We start from the raw sequence: 19,365 nt of genomic DNA, 5'->3' as shown, positions 1-19,365 counted from the left end.
ATTTAACGAGATATAATCGTTGGCTTTGTAACTGACTTATTCCGTCTCCAAATAACACAGATTTGGTCTTTTAATTTGAGAAATGTGTCAATCTCTGGATTGCACGCTGCAACAATAAGATGAGTCGGCTCTCTGTGGTGTCCCAGCGCGCCGTGTGATTGGACAGTCCTTTCAGTCGTTACCAGGGGCGTGGAGCCGAGCAAACTGAATGGGAAACACATTTGAGAGCCTCACCGGCTCCCGAACCTAATGGAGAGAGGCGATGACAAGCGAAAACAGTTGTCCATTTAAGTTAATTACCGAGGGGACTACAAGGAAACAAAAAAATCCCCGCGTAAGCGACCTGTGTGGTATTTAACTACACGCTCTGCACGCAGCACCCACGAAGAAGAAACAGTGGAGGGACGTATGTATTTGGGTCTGCAAAAAGGGATGCGAAGACTTGTCATGAGATAAATACAACACATTCGTGTCATTTCCCCCCTTCAGTATGGAGTCTGTTTTCAGTTTGCAAAGCCCTAACTGAAGCTGGATTTGTTTTGCCGTGATTGCGGTCGCCCCTGTGCGTGGAAATGGGGATGATATTCAGACAGGGCGTTTTTAAAGTCCACCTTTTGTCGTGGATAGTCGGCTAACGTTAGCGAGGTTTTTTTTTTTAATACTGGACCCGACAGGTTCGCCTCTGGTATCGTTAGCATAAGTTTAACCTGGGTGGTTTGCCCAGCCTTCTTCTCTTTTTAAGCAAGGTATGTCATGTTTTAAAAAAAAAAATATATATATATATATATATATATATATATATATATATATCGTTTGGTGTAATTGTAATATTGGTGACAGGGGACCAATTAACATTGGTGTGCTGAGTGTAATTTCACGCTAGCAAACATTAGCTTGTTTTAAACTTATGTTGTTTCGCTACAACCAGCTTGCTAGTATGTCGTCCACCTGACGGACGACAGCTTCTGCAGACAATATTGTTGTTAATTCACGGGCTTGTCATGCTTGTCACCCACCCGCATGTATTGACACCAGCTAACTTCGTCTTTGAAATGATCGGCACGCATCATGGCAGTAGATGGCCTCAGCTGTGCCCTAAACATTAGAAACCGTTGGAATTTTGTTTGTCTAACTGGCAACGTCTCTTTTGCAGCTCTTGTATCTGAAATCTCGCCTATGTCATCCATCCCCGTGCAGTCAAGGGCCTTTGCTGGCAAACTGCGTCACCGGGTGGGCGCTGCAGGTATTCATCTGTAAATCTGCATTTGGAAAGTGAAGCCATGGCACGAGTGACCTGGAAACCAAAGTGACTGAACTTTTAAATCACTATGGAGCCCAAGGAGCCAAAGGCAAATTCAAACTACGAGGCCCATCAAGAGCACAAATATACATCTGTACTCAAATCTCAGTGTGAACTGAGCATGAATATGTATGAGGCCATGGGTGATGGAAATGTTAATCCTGTGGACTCTGTTGTGAGAGGTGGGAGTGACCCCAGCGCATACCCTTCCTCCAGTTATCAGAGGAATGTACATCAGAGATTCATCAGGAGAAGTCTGTGGTTTTCCGACACGGATGATCAGGCCTTTGAAGCACCTGAAGGCGAAAACAGGAGTAAGGTCCTAAACATTAACTTGCGAACAATAGTGGACAGGACGCGTGGAAATGCTTGTGGGATACAAGAGAGTTCCAGCACTGAAAGTCAAAGTGGACACAAAGACAGTGTAACCGAGAGCACCAGTGCTGATGAGGACAAGGACAGAGGTGGAAATTCGTTAAACGTCGCTTGCAGTGATGGTGGTAAAGTTGCCATAAAGACAGCCAGTGAAGAAAATGAGGAGGAAGCAGAGATGAAAGCGGTATCTACATCTCCAGGAGGAAGGTTCCTTAAGTTTGACATTGAGCTGGGAAGAGGGTCCTTCAAAACGGTCTACAAAGGCCTGGATACTGAGACCTGGGTGGAGGTGGCCTGGTGTGAACTGCAGGTAAAGTAATAAAATTATCCATAACTTTCAGAAGCAATGGACAATTGGAAACAACTGTCCAATTCTTAGTTTACTCCAGTTAGGAGTAAACGAAGAAGATCTGTCTGTTGAAGACGCTTAAACTTTCAATGTTCTTTTTAAGGTATATTTTTAACCATCTACATTTATTTTTTTCACTTATTTCATTAATACACATAAATTGTGAGTGATTGGTATAATGGAAGAACTCCTGACTCCCATAGGAAGCTCTTTATATTTCTCCTCTATTTTCTCATTACATGCTAGTATGACAAAGATGTCTTTTGGGAGCTATCATTGAGCATGAGTCTCATGGAGGAGTGCTCAGAGGAAACACAAGAAAAATTGATTGGTGTGGAGGCACCACCGCCATTAATGTATAGTAATCTGCAGGTTCGCAAATGCTCATGGAGATTCTGTTTTCCTCATTATACAGACAGGAAAATCACAAGCTTATGACTGTGCAAAGGTATTAACTAATTATTTCTGTCCTTTGGATACTGCAGCAGGGATTATCTCTCTCTCCCTCTGTCTCCCAGGAGGCTTAATGGGAACTGTATTAAGCATGACTGACCCCTTAGAGAAAGTGAACCTGTACAGCATGTTATTTTTTCACCATTTGGCACAATTGGTGAGGATTAATTTCCAGTAGTTATGTTCCACCAACCTTGACATATATATATTTTCACTGTAATGATTTGGCCACTTGACAGTGTAATGACATTGAACAGTTATTGGAGTGGGCAGAGCAGGAGATGCATGTGTGCACTCTCTCTCCCAGCAGTTTGCATGCAAAATCATGAGTGGTGTTACTCCCTGCATCCCTCCCTCTATGCAACAGGAGGTAGAGAGACAGGAAGCAGCTGAAAGTGCGCAGTAGCCTGCTGGGCACCGTGTGGCAGCCAGTGGCCTCCGTACTTTGCCTGGGGAACTGAAAACATGCAATGTCAGTAATCTGTAAGATGAAAGAATGCAAACTGCTTCCCTTGAAAAGAACTAAACCTGTTATGTATAACTGCGGCATTGCAGGGCAGTGATGCATCTCATTACTTGAAAGGGCTCTGACCATACCTTTGCATATGAGTGAGTCAGGTTACAGTAGCTGTGTAGCTTTTAGTTGGATGATGTCATGTAGACAGCTTGTGAGCAATTCCATGTCTTCTTTATCTTGACAACACAGAGCTGCAGTGGAGCTCTGTGAAGGCTAGAAAGTAGAACTGGAGGCAGTTCACTTTATTTTAATTCGGTAGCGGATGTCTGCTTCGATACAAATGGTCTTAAGCATTGGACTTGACATCATTTTTACTTAATTTCTTGGTTGTTGTTGTTTTTTTTGTTTTTTAATGAACCACAGTCATTTTGCATGATCATTACAAACATTTGTATTCGCATATATATAAACAGCAGGTTGAAACTAAAGAAAAATAATGTACACATCACAGTGCTTCCCTCAGGAAATTGCTTAGTCAAGGTGGTGAGTTGTCGGCCGGGACCAGGGGTTTTTGCGCGGATAGCGTTCCGTCGGGTGGCGGAGGGGGGGTGTGTGTGTGTGTGTGTGTGTGGGGACTGTCAGAGCAATAACGAAGCTGTTTAAGAGCTGTAACACTTTTTTATTTACATTATTAACTATTTACATTAACAACCAGTAGGTGTCGCTATTCAATGTTATCAATGCTGTCTTTTAATGTCTGAGCCTGGCAAAGCATTATTACTTCGGTTTAAAAAATTTTTTTATTTTTATTTTTTTTTTGGGGAACGTTGGCAAGGCGGCAGTGCGAGTTTGCTAAGGCGGCCGCCTTGACTATAATGCGCTGCGGGAAACACTGCATCCTATTTCCTTATTGTTTTCCACCAAACATCGAGCTCTATTAACGCATCAACTACTTATATTGTAATCCTACAAGTTTTAAATGGTGAGCATTGGTCATATATTTTGTCTGTACCTATGTTAATTGATAGCCACCCTATCTTGGACTGGTTCTGAAGTTTGTTCGGGTCCTTCTCAGGTCCGACAGTTTTGCATCGCTCCACAGAGAGTTGGATGATAAATAAGGCGCATTTCCACTGTAGGAACCTTTTGCAGTTCCTATAACCTTTTCAGGAATGGGGACGTTTTTTTCCCACATTCAGACATACAGGAACTCGGGACCATCGCCCTCAGTTCCTATAACCATTTTAGCTCCTTCTCCGAGGCTGGGTCTTTTCTGGGTTCTATAGGAACACATCTTGTAGGTGTTTGGTGGTTGGTAGCCACGCCCCTTGTCAGATTTTCGCTTCTTCATGTTCCTAATCTGCTCAATGTAAACAGTAGAATAACGGCTGAAATGGTTACTCATACGACACAGACACAACCTGCGCGTGTTTAATAAGTTAAACTTACACGTCGTCTCCTTTGTCTGCGGCGCTCTGCTCTCCTTCCTTCATGAAATGAAGAAGTATCGCCTGCGCTCGATCCTGACTCTCTCTGTGAGCTCTTCCAGCCTCGATGTTAGACGCCCGATGTGATCGTCCATGATTAATATTACCGTCATGCAGACCATGAACTCCGTGGCCTCCCCGCTCTCCATATTGGCTTCTTGTTGTTTTTTTTTCTTCTCTCCTTACTTTTCGTGGGTTTTGTTTTGTTCTGTTTTGTTGTTGAGTGTGGGGCTAAAGTAACACGTCACTGTCGCAGACGGTTGCGTCGCATTAGTCCGTATCAAGGTCCCGACTCATGTGCGAATGCAAAATGAAACCGTTCCCTTGGGGAAGGGCAGTTATTAGAACGAAATTCGAGGTGGACCGTTCTTAGAACTGCATTCTATAGCCTGGTTTATAGTCGGTAACGCAAGACGCAACGCAAGCCCTTGCGCGGTTGCAAGCCCCCCCCTTGCGTGCTTGCGTGTGTCACCTCAATTTTCTAAACTTCACGCAAGACGCAAGACGCAAGACGCGAGCAGAGCTATAGAGTAGCCACTCTGGACGCGAGCACAAGCGACTATCTACTTCACATCCGGCGGCGTGTTCATCTTCCGGTTTCATCCCCTAATAAAAGACCGCTGTTTTCAAACGCCAAAGTAGAAAGCGAAGAAGAAGCATGAATCCCATAGACATAATATATATAATATATTATGTCTATGATGAATCCACTCGAAGAGAGACTTGCCGAAGAGGTCCTGGCGGTGAATTTCCTTTCATCGTTGTAGGCTTGTCATTGAAAAAACCCGCTACTCCACCTACTGTCCTGGCGGTGAATCGCCACGCAGCACACGCAAGCGCCGGCAAAGCTAAATGAAGCATAAACGTCTCGAGCCATTAACACAAGCGCAAGGCGCAAGGGCAGTTAAAAGAAGTATAACTCAGCCTTTAGAACTGCTCTGTTCGAATACGGCTATAAAAGACTGATAGGTTAGCGGCTCTTTTGGTTAATGGCTCACTCAGTCTCCTTCGATTCCTATGCCTAATAAGCATGCTAACAAAACCTGTAATAACAAGCACTTGCATATCTAACCAGGAATAAAGATGGGCCGTGATAGGAAAAAAACGCGCCTATACTGTGCCAGCCTGTGAACTCAAAAATACTCCCTGATTTAAATCTTGTAGGAATCCAGTACAACTTGTTGATAGCTGAGGAGATGTCAGAGTGACGTGTCCACTGAAAGAACCCTGAAACGTCTGCTAGCTATGTTAGGCGGTCACTCAAAAACTCGCTAACAAATGGGAACGAACTCCTTAATAAACCCTCCCACCAGTGATGATTTTGCCAGAACTGTAAACGATAAGTAATTAGTTGCAAAGAAGAGAGTTGTCGACATAACTGCAAAGATGAGTCAGAGTATTTAGGATGAATGTAGTGGAGCTCTCCTATGCAGGATTATCGATTTTACATTTAGTCTTGCATGGTAAACTGTTGGATTGAAAAAAATACATATATTATGCGGAGCTCATCAATGTGTTTGGTCATTTACCCTTTATAGTCGGTTTGCTGAATCTATCAAAAACCCTGAAAACGCACGCAAACAGGTGCTTGTGTGCCTGAATCACTAAAGTTTTCAAAGTGGCATTCATTTGTCCTGCCTCTTATAAATATCAACTACCTGAGCTGTTTGTGACAAGTGGTTCAATGTGCGTCAGTCATGGATAGAGTTAGGACTATTTCTCACTCCATGTGTTATTTTTAAGTTGACCAGTTGAAATAATTGAATTGTTTACGCTGGTCTGTCTATAATTCAATGCATTATTTAAACCATTACAGTGTGCAGAGGCACACATTGAATGGCATTGGGGACACTTCTTTCTGCTACTTTTTTCCCCAGATAGTTTGATAACCTTTTTGAATGTTGGTGTAATGAATTTTCAGGTCTTGAAAGCTGTCAGGTCACCACAGCAGAGCAGCGTCCAACCTTGTTGTAAAGGAGGGTCATGACGGAGGTTTGGCCAACACAGAAATACCCCACTTTGTTTGTCTGAATGTGGAATTGGTGTCAAGTTGTTAACACTGTATTAAAAGTTGTTCATTGTGCGATTGTGTACATAAATATTTAAAAAAAAATTTTTTATATCTGATTAGTTATAAGAAGCTTTGCCAGCATTCTTCAGCTCACCAAATGAACTGCTATGTTTTAATGAGAGACTTGAGTTTCTCCACATTGGTTTATTGGAATGCTTTGCATTGTCTGTCTCACTGCTATCAGAGGAAGTGCACTCGGTAGTATTTTAAGATCACTGTTCCGACTGGTTGTCTGAGCCAAAAGAAACCTGCGCTGCCCACAATCACACTAGATCTCTGTCACATTCAACAACATTGTCAAGCACAGGTAACGACAAGTCCGAAGACTGCGCCCAAAGAAGATTTAATTCCTGTTATGCATGTTTACGCTTAGGTTTTGCGTGTCCACGATGCCAGCTTCGTCTTGCTCAGGAAATGTTAGAAAAATAGGACAGATGAGATTTTGAGATTTCTGTTGAAGATGAAGTGTTGTGAAACTGGACTCTATGATTTCCCACGATGTTCCCTCCCTCCCATGGTCACATGATGGTTATCTTGTCATGAAATTTTTTAAATCTAATATTGTGGTGTGTGCTGGTTTTTTCCCTTCACCCCCCCACCCTCTTACAAACGCTGCCCCTTCTTCCAGGCCCGTCTCCCCCACATCTCCGCTTCTGTGCCAGTCCTCTGGCGTAACACAGACGGCTCTGGCTCAGGCAGTGATGTTAATCTGAGAGCGGGATGTCGCATTTCATCATTGTTGTGAAGACACACTAAGTGTGTTTCTGCGCGCCATATTATCGTGTCTTTATTATAGTTTTTATCTTAAAATTTAGAAACCTCTGACTCTGTGGATCGATTTTCAATGTTTTCTTTTATTTGCAGTGTTAGGGGCTCTGTGTCCTCGTGCACACACACTTAACCTCTGACTCTTTGGAGACTTTGCCGTGGTATTTGGCAGAGGGCTTGTTTTTCTGCAGATAAAATCAGGTTGATTGTGAATGCGGAGCTGTTGATGATGCCGTTGAAGTGATATCATGCTGCTAGTCTTTGGTAGAGTTTCTAGAAACAAACAAACCAAACCCACGACTTGGAGTCACTCGGTCAGTCTCTTGATTTGAAACATAGATTTTTTTTTTTTAAATCACAGGTTAGTTTTGGCCATGTTGTGAGATTCCAATGCGTTTTATTGTTTTACTGTAGCATTGGGCTTTCTCTTTTGATTAGAAAATAACCGCATCCCCTTCTTGGCTGCTCATATGGAAAAACCTCAAACAAAATTGGGGATACCCAAGTTGGTTTCATTGGTTAAGGTTTGTTTTGTAATGAGCTGCCCAGGGCAGCATGGACAGCCTGACCGGTGACTACAGCTAACAATGCCTTATCAGTGGCTCCATCTTCAGGCATGCCTGAGTTCCCGTGTCACCCCGACAACAGAAGAGCATAAAGAAAGGACAAGCCTGGTGTGGAGGCACAGCAATGCTACCTGTGGTATAGCTGCAGCAGACATAGTAGAAAGTGGCTGGTTAACAAAATCTAGATGCCATGCATAAGAGACATGATTGCAGGCCTGCGTTAATTCTTTTTACTCTGTCAGGAAAGAAAAAAACGCTCAGTGTCATGTCACTTGAATGCTGTTTTTAAAGGTCCTATGGGATGAAATTTTCACTTTTTAAGGTTGTTTAACATTAATATGAGTTCCTCTAGCCTGCCTGCGGTCCCCCAGTGGCTAAAAATGACGATAGACCTAAACCATGCACTGGAAATTATTCTCCGCCTTTGGAAATGTGACCATGCAGATGGCCTGATCGGGAAAGCTGCCACTTATGACGTGGGCGCCGCTTATGACGTGGGGGTTGTTTCCACCCAGAGCCCATATATGGCTATGCCAAAACTGCCTTTCCCCGCCCACAGCTCTTTGGCCAGCTCATTGCTCTGTACATGGATGTAAAAAATCTGTTTAGAGCTCCTGCATCAGAACCTCTAAAGAGCCAGTGGACAGATTTAGTTTTTTTTCTGGGAAAGTGACGACAGAACCGAAGAGATTTGTGTATGTGTGCGCCAAATATTTCACCTACGAATGTTTTCAGAACTTGGGCCAATACCGAGCCCAAGGGAGAGCCCAGACACACTGCGGAGGAAAGTCATTTCAGCCGCTTGTATTTGCGATCTCATTCTCTCGGTCACTACCCACAGCTCGTGACCATAGGTGAATGTAGGAACATAAATTGACCGGTAAATCGAGAGCTTCGCCTTCTGGCTCAGCTCCTTCTTCACCACGACGGGCCGGTGCAGAGCCCGCATCACTGCAGACACCGCACCGATCCGCCTGTTAATCTCCTGCTCCATTCGTCTCTCACTTGGGGAAGGATCTCATTCCCGAGAGTAAGTAATTTAACGCTCTATTATTGTGTTGCTTTCCTCTATGTACAGTATAGTTACATAGCTTGTTACCACAGGAAAGGGTTTGTATCGTTAGCAGCTAACGTTAGCTAACGGTTAGCTATGCAGCTAATAGCATCTGCAAGCTCTTATATCTGTCAACTGGGCTGTTGGAGGTGTTTGCATGCCCATGAGATGGTTAGCTCGCTCATTTTAGACCAAAACCCCCTACTTCAAGCTTCCTGAAGAAGAATGGAACCATGAATGAATCATTATCCTGATGAAATGCACTGAATTTGCAGATTCAGAGTCAAAACGGTCAGTCTGTCTGTGTCGTTAGCTCTGCAGCTAATAGCTCGGTCACTGTCGCTAATGTAACGGTAAATAGCATGAGGTATGCAAGTGGACACCTCATTTACTGTAACGCGAGTGTTGTGTACTTGTTGTTTTGATAGCCGTCCTGCTGTTGGTGTTATGGCGTGCACGATATCTGCCTTTCCCCTGATTGAAATGACTCGCGCTACGTGCATCTTTGCAAACAAGAGCAATCGGATGAGAATGTCAAAATCCTCACTCCTGCTTTCCCCTTCACACACGCCTTTTTGTGCTGTGTCTTGTGTAGCACTGGCTTGATGTTTGATTGTGTTAGGAGAGTTGTTGAGTAACTAGTTTGTCATATTGTCAAAGTAAGCTCATATCAACAGGTTTCGCTAGTTTTACGGCATAGGGCTGCCGTGCCATCTACGTGCCATAGCGATTCACAAAACATTTGTGCAAGGTACCACGGGCGTAAGTAAGGCCACACCCCCACTAAACAGCTCATTCTGAGGATCCTAAGGAAAGCCCATTTTTGGGACTGGCTGTAATCCTGCACCAAGGCAGAATTTTGGGGGAAAAAAACTCAGATACAGTATTAGGGGACCACTAAAGCCTATAAAAATATATAAAAGCCTCCATTTATTTTCATGCCATAGGACCTTTAAGACCTAAAAGAAACAGTGATTGTTGTTTGCTGCCGAAATTTCTGTTGTGGTTGTTTCTGAAATAAAAACATCCAAAAAGGTAAGAGAGGGGGAATATAATGTACTGTCTATAGATGAACTGACTTCCCAGAAACGTATCACAAGATGTTTAGTTAATTAATATTTAGTTGATAAACTCTTAAATGCACAACTCTAATTATTCTCATAAACTGCAAAATGATCGCGTGATTCAGAGTGACGACATAAAATTATCAGCAGCCATCGCCATTATAGAACAATACTTAGCAGATGAGTAGCCGAAGTACATTGGGGAAGACTCTGATTTCCGCACCCGACTGCTGGTTAATGAGTCGTTTAAGGGAATAAATAGAATCTGGACATGGCATCGGAGAGCTCATGTAATTGCGTGACTAGTGCAAATGGAAAAAATGAACAACCAATGCTGAGAGGAATTCATAAAGAAGTGTTTTCTGCCACTAAGCCCTGTGCTCATCACAATATTTGTTCCATGTCCAAAATATGTACTTTTATCAATGTGTGCATCCTAATTGCGCGACCAATCACACTTGCACTGAGTTCACATGGAAGGGATTTCGACAGCGCACCTAGATATTTGTTTGTTTCATAATGTGAATTGGGGGAACTTTTAGGGAAACATAACAATCTGAGAGCACAGAAGAAAGCAGAGTGCATGGAGAGGAGCTCAAACTGGCGAGCAGGACATCTGTCACGCTGTACCACACCTGAGTGACACTTCAGAGCATGACGTGTCCGACTGCTTTTGAATGACTATTTTCCTCCATTGGGGAAAATGCTCAGACAAAGTAAACATGAATCACATTGGTCATTTGATTTGTCAAATGTCATTTGGAATGTGCACGGAGGAAGAGGAACATGTGCTCCCTTACAATACACTCGTTAGCTGGCGTAGCCTGTGGACAAGGCTTTGAAAACTGAGCACAGCTCATGGCTAACTCTATGCCAGTAATTGAAGCAGCAACATTTAGCTCATATCTATTGATATGATGTTTTATGGACTAAACATCTCACTGGATTGAATTGTCTGGGACTGTAACAAGACTGTGTGGCTGAAGACTATGATGCCTCATTACTGAGACTCCAGGATCTTGTGATGTTTCTGCTTGGGAGATGGCATTGATTTTACCTGCTGAAGTGAAATAATTACTTTGGCGTTAGCTGGGTTAATAGCATCTGGGCCATCCCACGATATGGTACATGTGTATTCACTTACACACACACAGCAGTAATAACACAACGGGGAAGCAATGATACAAGCTTAATGAATGATCCAACTTTGCTCCACTCACAGGCTACACTATAACATTGTCTAAAGCTTTGTATTCCATTTACTTAGGCAATTCATTGCCTATTTAATAGAGTAAATTTTTATTGGTTTGTTAATTAACAAGAAGTGGCACTTCTAAATTGTTTGGCTACAATAAAATATCTCAGCAATTGTAAGCTTGCTATTTGATCTCATTTGTCCATGTTTTCCCCTAAATACACCAGTGGTCAGACTATTATTCAAGCTGACACGTGCTGAGAGTGCTAGCCCTACAGTTTCTATCTTGTGGCCAAAAATCTCACTTCCTGTAACGGAACACCCGACCGATAGCAGCAACACTCTTCGTTGATCATACCAGGATTAAGTGAGCAACTTTCAGCATTGCACCGTGCATTAGAAGATTCAGCCGGGAGGCCCCTTAACCTTCCTGTTTCATCCCCCCTACAATAGAAAATGTCAGCACAGCCCATTAGGAGTAATAATCCCTTTTGGAATTTAAGAGGGTTATTTTTATGACCAAACCAACGCACCTCTGTATCCTGTCCAGGCCTCCTGCTTAGGCTCTGTGGGGTGAAAACAAGGGTTACTTTTTGTCCACTCTTCTTGACCTCTTAGTCATTAAGCTTTTTATGTAATGCCTACTGTTATGCTTCCATAACAGGTTCCCTTTCAGATAAGTGGAAAGAAACCTTCCAAGAAACACATTTAAGAGCTTGTATTACTACATCTTTTTCTGTTGAACTTTTTATGTGAATCAACGCATAGGGTTTTAAATCTTAAGGTCACCTCATTCGATACAAAACTATCTTAGTTTTGTACAAAAGAGTATTCATTTCAATATGTATTCGATGATAGAAAAGTACAGAGTAAAGTGCATGTGTAGTTTCTGGAAATACTGTATTTAAAGGGTTTATGGGGAAAAAAGGCAAAAAGTCTATCGAAACTACTGATACAAGCTTGTCCAAAAAAACAAGACATTATAAGAAAATAAATAAATAAACATCTAAAATCCCATGTCAAATTAAATCAAAATGACACTGTTGTTCATTTATAAATGAGGCTTCCTTCCTCCCCATGTGCTAAATGTATACCCTGTAACACTGAAGTGACATTTTATGAAACTATATTAGGCGTTATGTATTTCAGTGCCTGAAATGCAGGCCAAACATATACATGTATACTTCCTCAACTTCACCATTGGTGGAAATGTACAGTGTAGGTGTAGCTTTCTCAATAACATTGACATGATCGTATGCCATGCTTTGTATCATAAATCCAAGCCTTTGTTGTAAATCTGTAGATCTCTAGATGAAGGGAGTAATGGGTATTCATTTTTCTGCCTGTTCAGAATTTGTTGGGAGCTTGATAACGTGGCACTGTGTTGGTCAGCAGCTGGATATATAACTCGCTTAACCTTTTTTTTTTTTTTTTCCCTTTTCCCAACTCTGGTTGATGGCAGATGTCAGCCAAGGTATCTTTTTGCATTCCTAAAAGACACAGCTTTCATTGAGCAAACCATGCATATTAATTTAGTCGTGTCCGGCTCCCTCTTCCCTGGAAAAAGAGATATTATAAATTGTGCCAGAAAGCTTTCACAGAAAATGGAACTGGTTGCATTTCGTGCTGGATCTCTCGCTGTTTCACATCGATTACGGACTTTGGAAGCTGATGTAAAGATCATCTGTTACTGCTGTTGTCACAGAAGCCAAAAGTGTCTGAAGTCTCTGCTGAACTTCAGCAGCAACAAACTCGCATCACATACCGGTGCTTAGCAACGGTAAAAAGTCTGCATTACAAAGCACAATGAGACACGGAGCAAGTCAGCAAATACTGAGAGATAATGCCCCAGTAGCATTTCTAAACAAAGATAAATCCAATGGCATGTCTAAAATAAAAAACAGTCAACCGGGTTATGATCATTGCATACATCCATCTTTAAGTAGGTGCAGCATTTAATGTCCGTAGTGACTCCTCGAACACGTAAGTGCACTGGCCTTTCGATTGATTTTGATGAATACACATGAGATCTAGCGAAGGCGATTGTATTTAAATCCTCCCTGAATAAAAACACAACACTACACAGGCAGAAAGCCTGTGTAGTGTTTGGTCTTGTTGCTTTATTATGCTGAGTCAAGGCCGTCTCTGCCTGTGTTCTCCCACACAGCAGCACTCGATACAATGGGCAGGGGGGTAGCCAGGTCACCCAGTTCAAGTCAGGACATTTCTGTTTGGCACACCACTCATTCTGTGCTTTATCTCCTTTATATCCACCCATCATCGGTGATCTATAAAAATTCAAATTGACCACCCTTTACTTTTTGGCCAGTCCACTCTGGCTTCATGAGGCTTCAGGCATTTACATGGATACTAAGCATTTTCCAATATTTGTTTCAAGTTGAGAGTAGATGGGTAAAATTGCTGCCATGGCTATTACAGCACCACAGCTATTTGTTGCTAATTGTATTAGTTACCCTATTATTTTTACAGTGGGGCTTTGTTTATCGTAAAGCATGGATGTTTGGAGTCTATGTAAGAGTGTGTGTTTAGGACGTCCCCCGCCAGCTGTCATGCCTCATGTTCTGCTGGACGGCAGACTAATGCTGCAACTTGTCCTCTAAAGAAATGGATAAATGAATAAATAAACACCAAGACATGTCAAAGCTGAGAATCATGGCACATTACCTGTTTGAATCTAGAAAAACAAGTTTGTCAGTGAATAGTAGACCTGCATATGATTTAAAAGACATTTTTTTGCCCATTCTTTTTACTATACTTTTTTTTCTTTTTCTCTCTCCTGGATTCTCATATTTTAACAATTTAAGATTGTTTTATTAGCCTTTTTATTGTTACATTTCTTTGTTTGTTTATGTAACAAAATGAATATAGCCGGATAATTATGTGATTCTTAAACAACTTAAACAAATGGTGTTGGAGTGCTGCAAAGATCCAGCATCCCTGTAGCTGTAAACAAAGATGTGTGCCAGATGCAGCCGATGCACTTGGTGTGAAACAAAAATAAAGATTTACGGGAGATCTTTATCCCAAAGTCTACTTTGGCTTAACTCATGGTTACAATTTGGGTAAACAAAATCATTTTTTAACACCCATGCAACACTGAAGTATTTTTCTAATTCCCGTACAGTTTATTCTGCTCGCTGACGCAGCAGTGACCTAATTGCTTTTTCAGCCCGTGCTGAAAGTGTCTGTCATGCATGCCTTCCTCCATGGATCGCTCTTGTTTCTTCCCTTTTGTTTTCTTGGCTAATGCTTTTCATGCCCAAAAAGGGAAGTATTCCTTGGTCCTACTGTTTGTTTATTGTTTCACCATCTCCATGCCATCATGGATGGGATTACTATGTTGTTTTTTTTGCTTTATCTTGACAAAACTGGCCGATGCACATATTTCTTTTCCTTTAGCAACTCTCACAACTGCCGGTCAAAGCCTCCTGCAGTCCTGACCGATGGGACAGGAGTCATCTGCTGGCAGTCTGCTGGCTCGTGGCTCGCCCTGCACCAGCTTTTGTTATAGAAGCAGAAAGCACTGCGACCATCATTTGGGCGCATGTTGTTGCCAAGTGAATGATCAAACTTTATTCCATCTGGCAAGCGGGGTTTAATTTGACATGATTCCAAACATCCTTATTGTTATGTCTATAACTCAGCAAGATATGGCTGTTAGAGAGGTGTTCTGTAGCACTCTGGCCTTTAGAAGAAGGTGTTTGAGAAAGCTACCCATCGTTATTGAGACTAAGAATGAACGAGACCTTTTCATTGCAGAGTTGGGAAGCTTTAGTCGGACTCATTAGCTCGGTGGTTTCAGTGTGTTGGGTTGTGTGTGTTAGTGTGGTGTTAGTTTATAGTTCAAATACCGTACATCCACAGGGGAAATTTCTTAATCTTAATCTTCTTAACCATGTGTTGTGACACAGTGAGTACACTAAGTGTTCTTCTTTATTTAATAGTAGAAATTGTTGACAACTTTGAATACATATCCCTGTCATACTATTGTTACCGAGTCCAAATTTTGCTAATCTGCTCCTTGTTAACAAAGGATCAAGAAGAGGTCAAGTTAATCAGGGAAAATGGAAATTGTGATTAGGAAGTTGTGGATGAGGAGTTGTGGTGTGTGTGTGTGTGTGTGTGTGTGTGTGTGTGTGTGTGTAGCTTAGCTAACGTAACGAGATTAACCACCGAAAGATGCCAAACTTTTAATGCACTGGTGCTTGTGATGTGGATCTCATTAGTTCACTGATCTCACATATTTAACTATAGAGATTTAAATGGGGTCTTAATTCAGCTACAGCACAGGCTTAAACCACATGCAGTCACATTAACAGATGGATGGACAGTACTGCCGTGTGTCTTAATTTGACGTTTTGTGTCATCACCTTCTGGCTAAATTCTGGCATGGGTTAGGAATAGAGAGTCATGAAAAAGCTGAAAAATTGCCTGCAGCAACACTGCTGCAAAAGAGGAATGCTACAGAGAAACATAGTCTCCAATAAATGCATTAAAGTCTTAGCCTGGAAAACCAGCGCCAACTGCTGGACGGCAAAATGTTTTGCCTGCGGTTGGGTCTGGCTTCGAACCACTTTTCATTTTGAAAATACTGCCCTGAATCTGGCAGATGGCAACTAAACCAATCACAACGCAGAGATGTGTTTTGAATCAACGCGGGCGGGGCAGAGGGTTCTGGGGCGGGGTTTTGAGGGAGTGACGACAGAGCAGTGCGACGTTGGGCAGTGGAAGCGAAAGCACAACAAGAAAGATGGCGGCGGCAATGGAACAGCGCTCGTTTGATTCAGCCTTGCTGAAGTTGCTTCACTTGTTTACATACAGTCCCCTCCCACCAAAGCTTTCTGTCGCGCTTACTACGTCACAGTCAGTTGCGCTGATTGGTCAGAGCGTTGGCCTATAGGCACAGACACGGTTTGAAAGACAACGGGTTGTGCTCATCAACAATGTTCCGTTGTATCCATTCATCGGAGCCAGACTAAATTAGACATCCAATCCATTTAGGCTGGTTTATCAGGCTATTAAAGTCTGACATTGTCCCACAATTAAGGATATGTGATGAGGATAGTTTTTTTTTGTTTCCAAACTGTTTGTTGCTGCAGTATTAGTAGTGAGAAAGGGAATAGTCAGCAAATGGAGAACATTACTCTGAATGCATCGGTTTTTGTGGCACCGCAAAACAAATTTTACAGTTTGATGGCTATATCATAAAATAGATTTTATGTGATTTGTAGCTGATGTCACGATAAGTAATAATATCTGAACTTGGTTTCAAAGACAAGAATCAATTTAGATTCAGTACTTCTGGCTGAGGACATTTTAATGTGTTTTTTTTTTTTTTTTTTTTTATCCGACTTTGCGATCTGCTGTATAATAAGGAGCAGAATTAATGAAAGGTTGCTACTCTTTTCAAAGAATTTAATCCAACACCCTGAACGTAACCCTCTCCAGAGCAGAGTATCTGTCGACCATCAGATACCACGGAGTTGATCTGGTCCGGTTAGAGCCACCTTTGAAAGTGGGCTCTAAATTAAGCTCAACAAAACTGGCTGATCCAGAATTTTTATTTTAATTTTTTTTACCTAGCACACTTCTCTTAAAGGTGGGGTAGGGGATCTTTTTCTGTAACTTTTTTTTTTTACATATTGCTTGAAATACTCTTCACACCCCCAATTGCAACCAATTAATTAAAAGTTTTGACACAAATATGAGAAGTTTTAGTGGCCTGTAGAACGTACAATCTAGGAAAAACCCTATCCAATCATACTGAACGGACCGTTAACGATGATTGGATTCTGATGCCGTCTATCAAACTGTAATCTGCTCCTCCCTCCCTCTGTGCGCGTACCCTGCTCCGTGAACGGATTACGTGTCCAGAAGCGTGGCAGGAAGCTAAACTAGAGCCAGCTTGGCTAGCACCTAGCATTATTAAACGTATAGTTAGCATATACTAAATAAGGCAACGATCAATCTTTGCTGTCAGAACAGCGCTCGTGCACCTTCGTGCTCGTGCACGTTCATGTACTCTAGAGGTGTGGCTTCGGGGGGAAAGTGAAGAAAAGGGTTGGGACTTTTCACCTGTGTATTTTCAAAATGCAGCTTCGCTGGACTCAAAATCCAGGATCTCCTACCCTACCTTTAATGTAATGGATTGATCCCAAGCATGACTGCTTTGTTTCCTTTTTTTTCCACTGCAGAAACTAAATTAGTGCAGCTGCTCAGCTGCTTTCTTGTCAAGGTGTGGTGTAGAGAAGGGGAGGACACGGATGCGGACTTATAAAGAAAAGGGTGATTTATTAACAAAAAACAAAGTACAAACAAAAGGCGCGGCTAAGCCGGATTCAGAACACGTGACTGTGGAAAAACAAAAACACTTGGCAGGGCATAGAATAAATAGGTACTTAACTTGGACGAAAACTTGGCGTGGAAACATGGCGTGGAAACATGACGTGGAAACTAACAGCAACACAGTAACAGTACCAGTGACATCAACAAAGATCCGGCAAACTGAAAGGGGAGGCAGGAAACTAAATAGGGATTGAGTGATTAAGTGAGTGGGTGCAGCTGGTGGGGAATGAACAGGTGAGGGGAATGAACTAATGGCCTGAGTGAGGGAAGTGAAGGGAAAACTAAACATGGACTGAGAAGAAACATAACCTAAACATGAAAACTAAAAACATGAGTCTCTGGGCGTGACAGAGCCCCCCCCTCAAGGGGTGGATCCCAGACATCCCAAAAAAGTCCAAGGGTGGGAGGGAGGGGCTCGAAGCCGGTCGGGGAACCAGAAACGGGCGTGGTACCGGCTTTGGGCAGCAGGAGGCAGTGGTCTGGCGGACGCCCAGACCGCAGACGGCGTAGCCGGAGCAGGCGGTGGTCTGGCGGACGCCCAGACCGCAGACGGCGTAGCCGGAGCAGGCGGTGGTCTGGCGGACGCCCAGACCGCAGACGGCGTAGCCGGAGCAGGCGGTGGTCTGGCGGACGCCCAGACCGCAGACGGCGTAGCCGGAGCAGGCGGTGGTCTGGCGGACGCCCAGACCGCAGACGGCGTAGCCGGAGCAGGCGGTGGTCTGGCGGACGCCCAGACCGCAGACGGCGTAGCCGGAGCAGGCGGTGGTCTGGCGGACGCCCAGACCGCAGACGGCGTAGCCGGAACAGGCGGTGGTCTGGCGGACGCCCAGACCGCAGACGGCGTAGCCGGAACAGGCGGTGGTCTGGCGGACGCCCAGACCGCAGACGGCGTAGCCGGAACAGGCGGTGGTCTGGCGGACGCCCAGACCGCAGACGGCGTAGCCGGAACAGGCGGTGGTCTGGCGGACGCCCAGACCGCAGACGGCGTAGCCGGAACAGGCGGTGGTCTGGCGGACGCCCAGACCGCAGACGGCGTAGCAGGAGACGGCGGTGGTCTGGCGGACGCCCAGACTTCCGTCGGCGTGGCGGCAGGAGACGGCGGTGGTCTGGCGGACGCCCAGACTTCCGTCGGCGTGGCGGCAGGAGACGGCGGTGGTCTGGCGGACGCCCAGACTTCCGTCGGCGTGGCAGCAGGAAGCGGTGGTCTGGCGGGCGGCCAGACATCCCGTGGCGTGGCAGCAGGAAGCGGTGGTCTGGCGGGCGGCCAGACATCCCGTGGCGTGGCAGCAGGAAGCGGTGGTCTGGCGGGCGGCCAGACATCCCGTGGCGTGGCAGCAGGAGGCGGTGGTCTGGCGGGCGGCCAGACTTCCCTCTGCGTGGCGGCAGGAGACGGCCCGGCGGACGCCCGGACCCCCGATGACGTGGCTGGAGGAGGAGCCGGGGACCGTCCCAAGGTCGGACGGACCTCCGACGGGGGGGGAGCCCCCCCTTTAAGGGATGGATCCCAGACATCCCCAAAGTCTGGGGGTGGGAGGGAGGGGCTCGAACCGGTGAGTCCATGTCGGGCTCTGCCGCCTTATGGTCAGGCCCGGAGGCCTCTTGGTCGTGGTCAGGCCCTGCGGCCTCTTGGTCAGGCCCTAAAGCCTCGTGGTCAGGCCCTAAAGCCTCGTGGTCAGGCCCTAAAGCCTCGTGGTCAGGCCCTGTGGCCTCGTGGTCAGGCCCTGTGGCCTCTTGGTCAGGCCCTGTGGCCTCTTGGTCAGGCCCTGTGGCCTCGTGGTCATGGTCAGGCCCTAAAGCCTCGTGGTCAGGCCCTAAAGCCCCTTGGTCAGGCCCTAAAGCCCCTTGGTCAGGCCCTGTGGC

The 19,365-nt window shown here is 44.5% G+C and overlaps 1 protein-coding gene across 9 annotated transcripts in view; it reads left to right on the top strand.

The window, feature by feature from the left end:
- Window positions 1–199: 199 nt before the first annotated feature.
- The window catches only part of LOC142389765 (serine/threonine-protein kinase WNK2), a 49,063-nt gene continuing 29,897 nt past the window's right edge, over window positions 200–19,365 (top strand). For all 9 annotated transcript variants that reach the window (XM_075474828.1, XM_075474836.1, XM_075474831.1 and 6 more), the window contains exons 1-2: window positions 200–746; window positions 1,154–1,985. In XM_075474828.1, coding sequence (XP_075330943.1) covers window positions 1,329–1,985 — 657 coding nt within the window. In that variant the 5' untranslated portion in view covers window positions 200–746; window positions 1,154–1,328. The remainder of the gene's footprint in view (window positions 747–1,153; window positions 1,986–19,365) is intronic.

The sequence above is a fragment of the Odontesthes bonariensis genome, chromosome 10 (assembly GCF_027942865.1).
Source record: "Odontesthes bonariensis isolate fOdoBon6 chromosome 10, fOdoBon6.hap1, whole genome shotgun sequence".
In the NCBI taxonomy this organism is placed as follows: domain Eukaryota; kingdom Metazoa; phylum Chordata; class Actinopteri; order Atheriniformes; family Atherinopsidae; genus Odontesthes; species Odontesthes bonariensis.
This window is presented reverse-complemented; position numbering and strand designations above follow the sequence as displayed.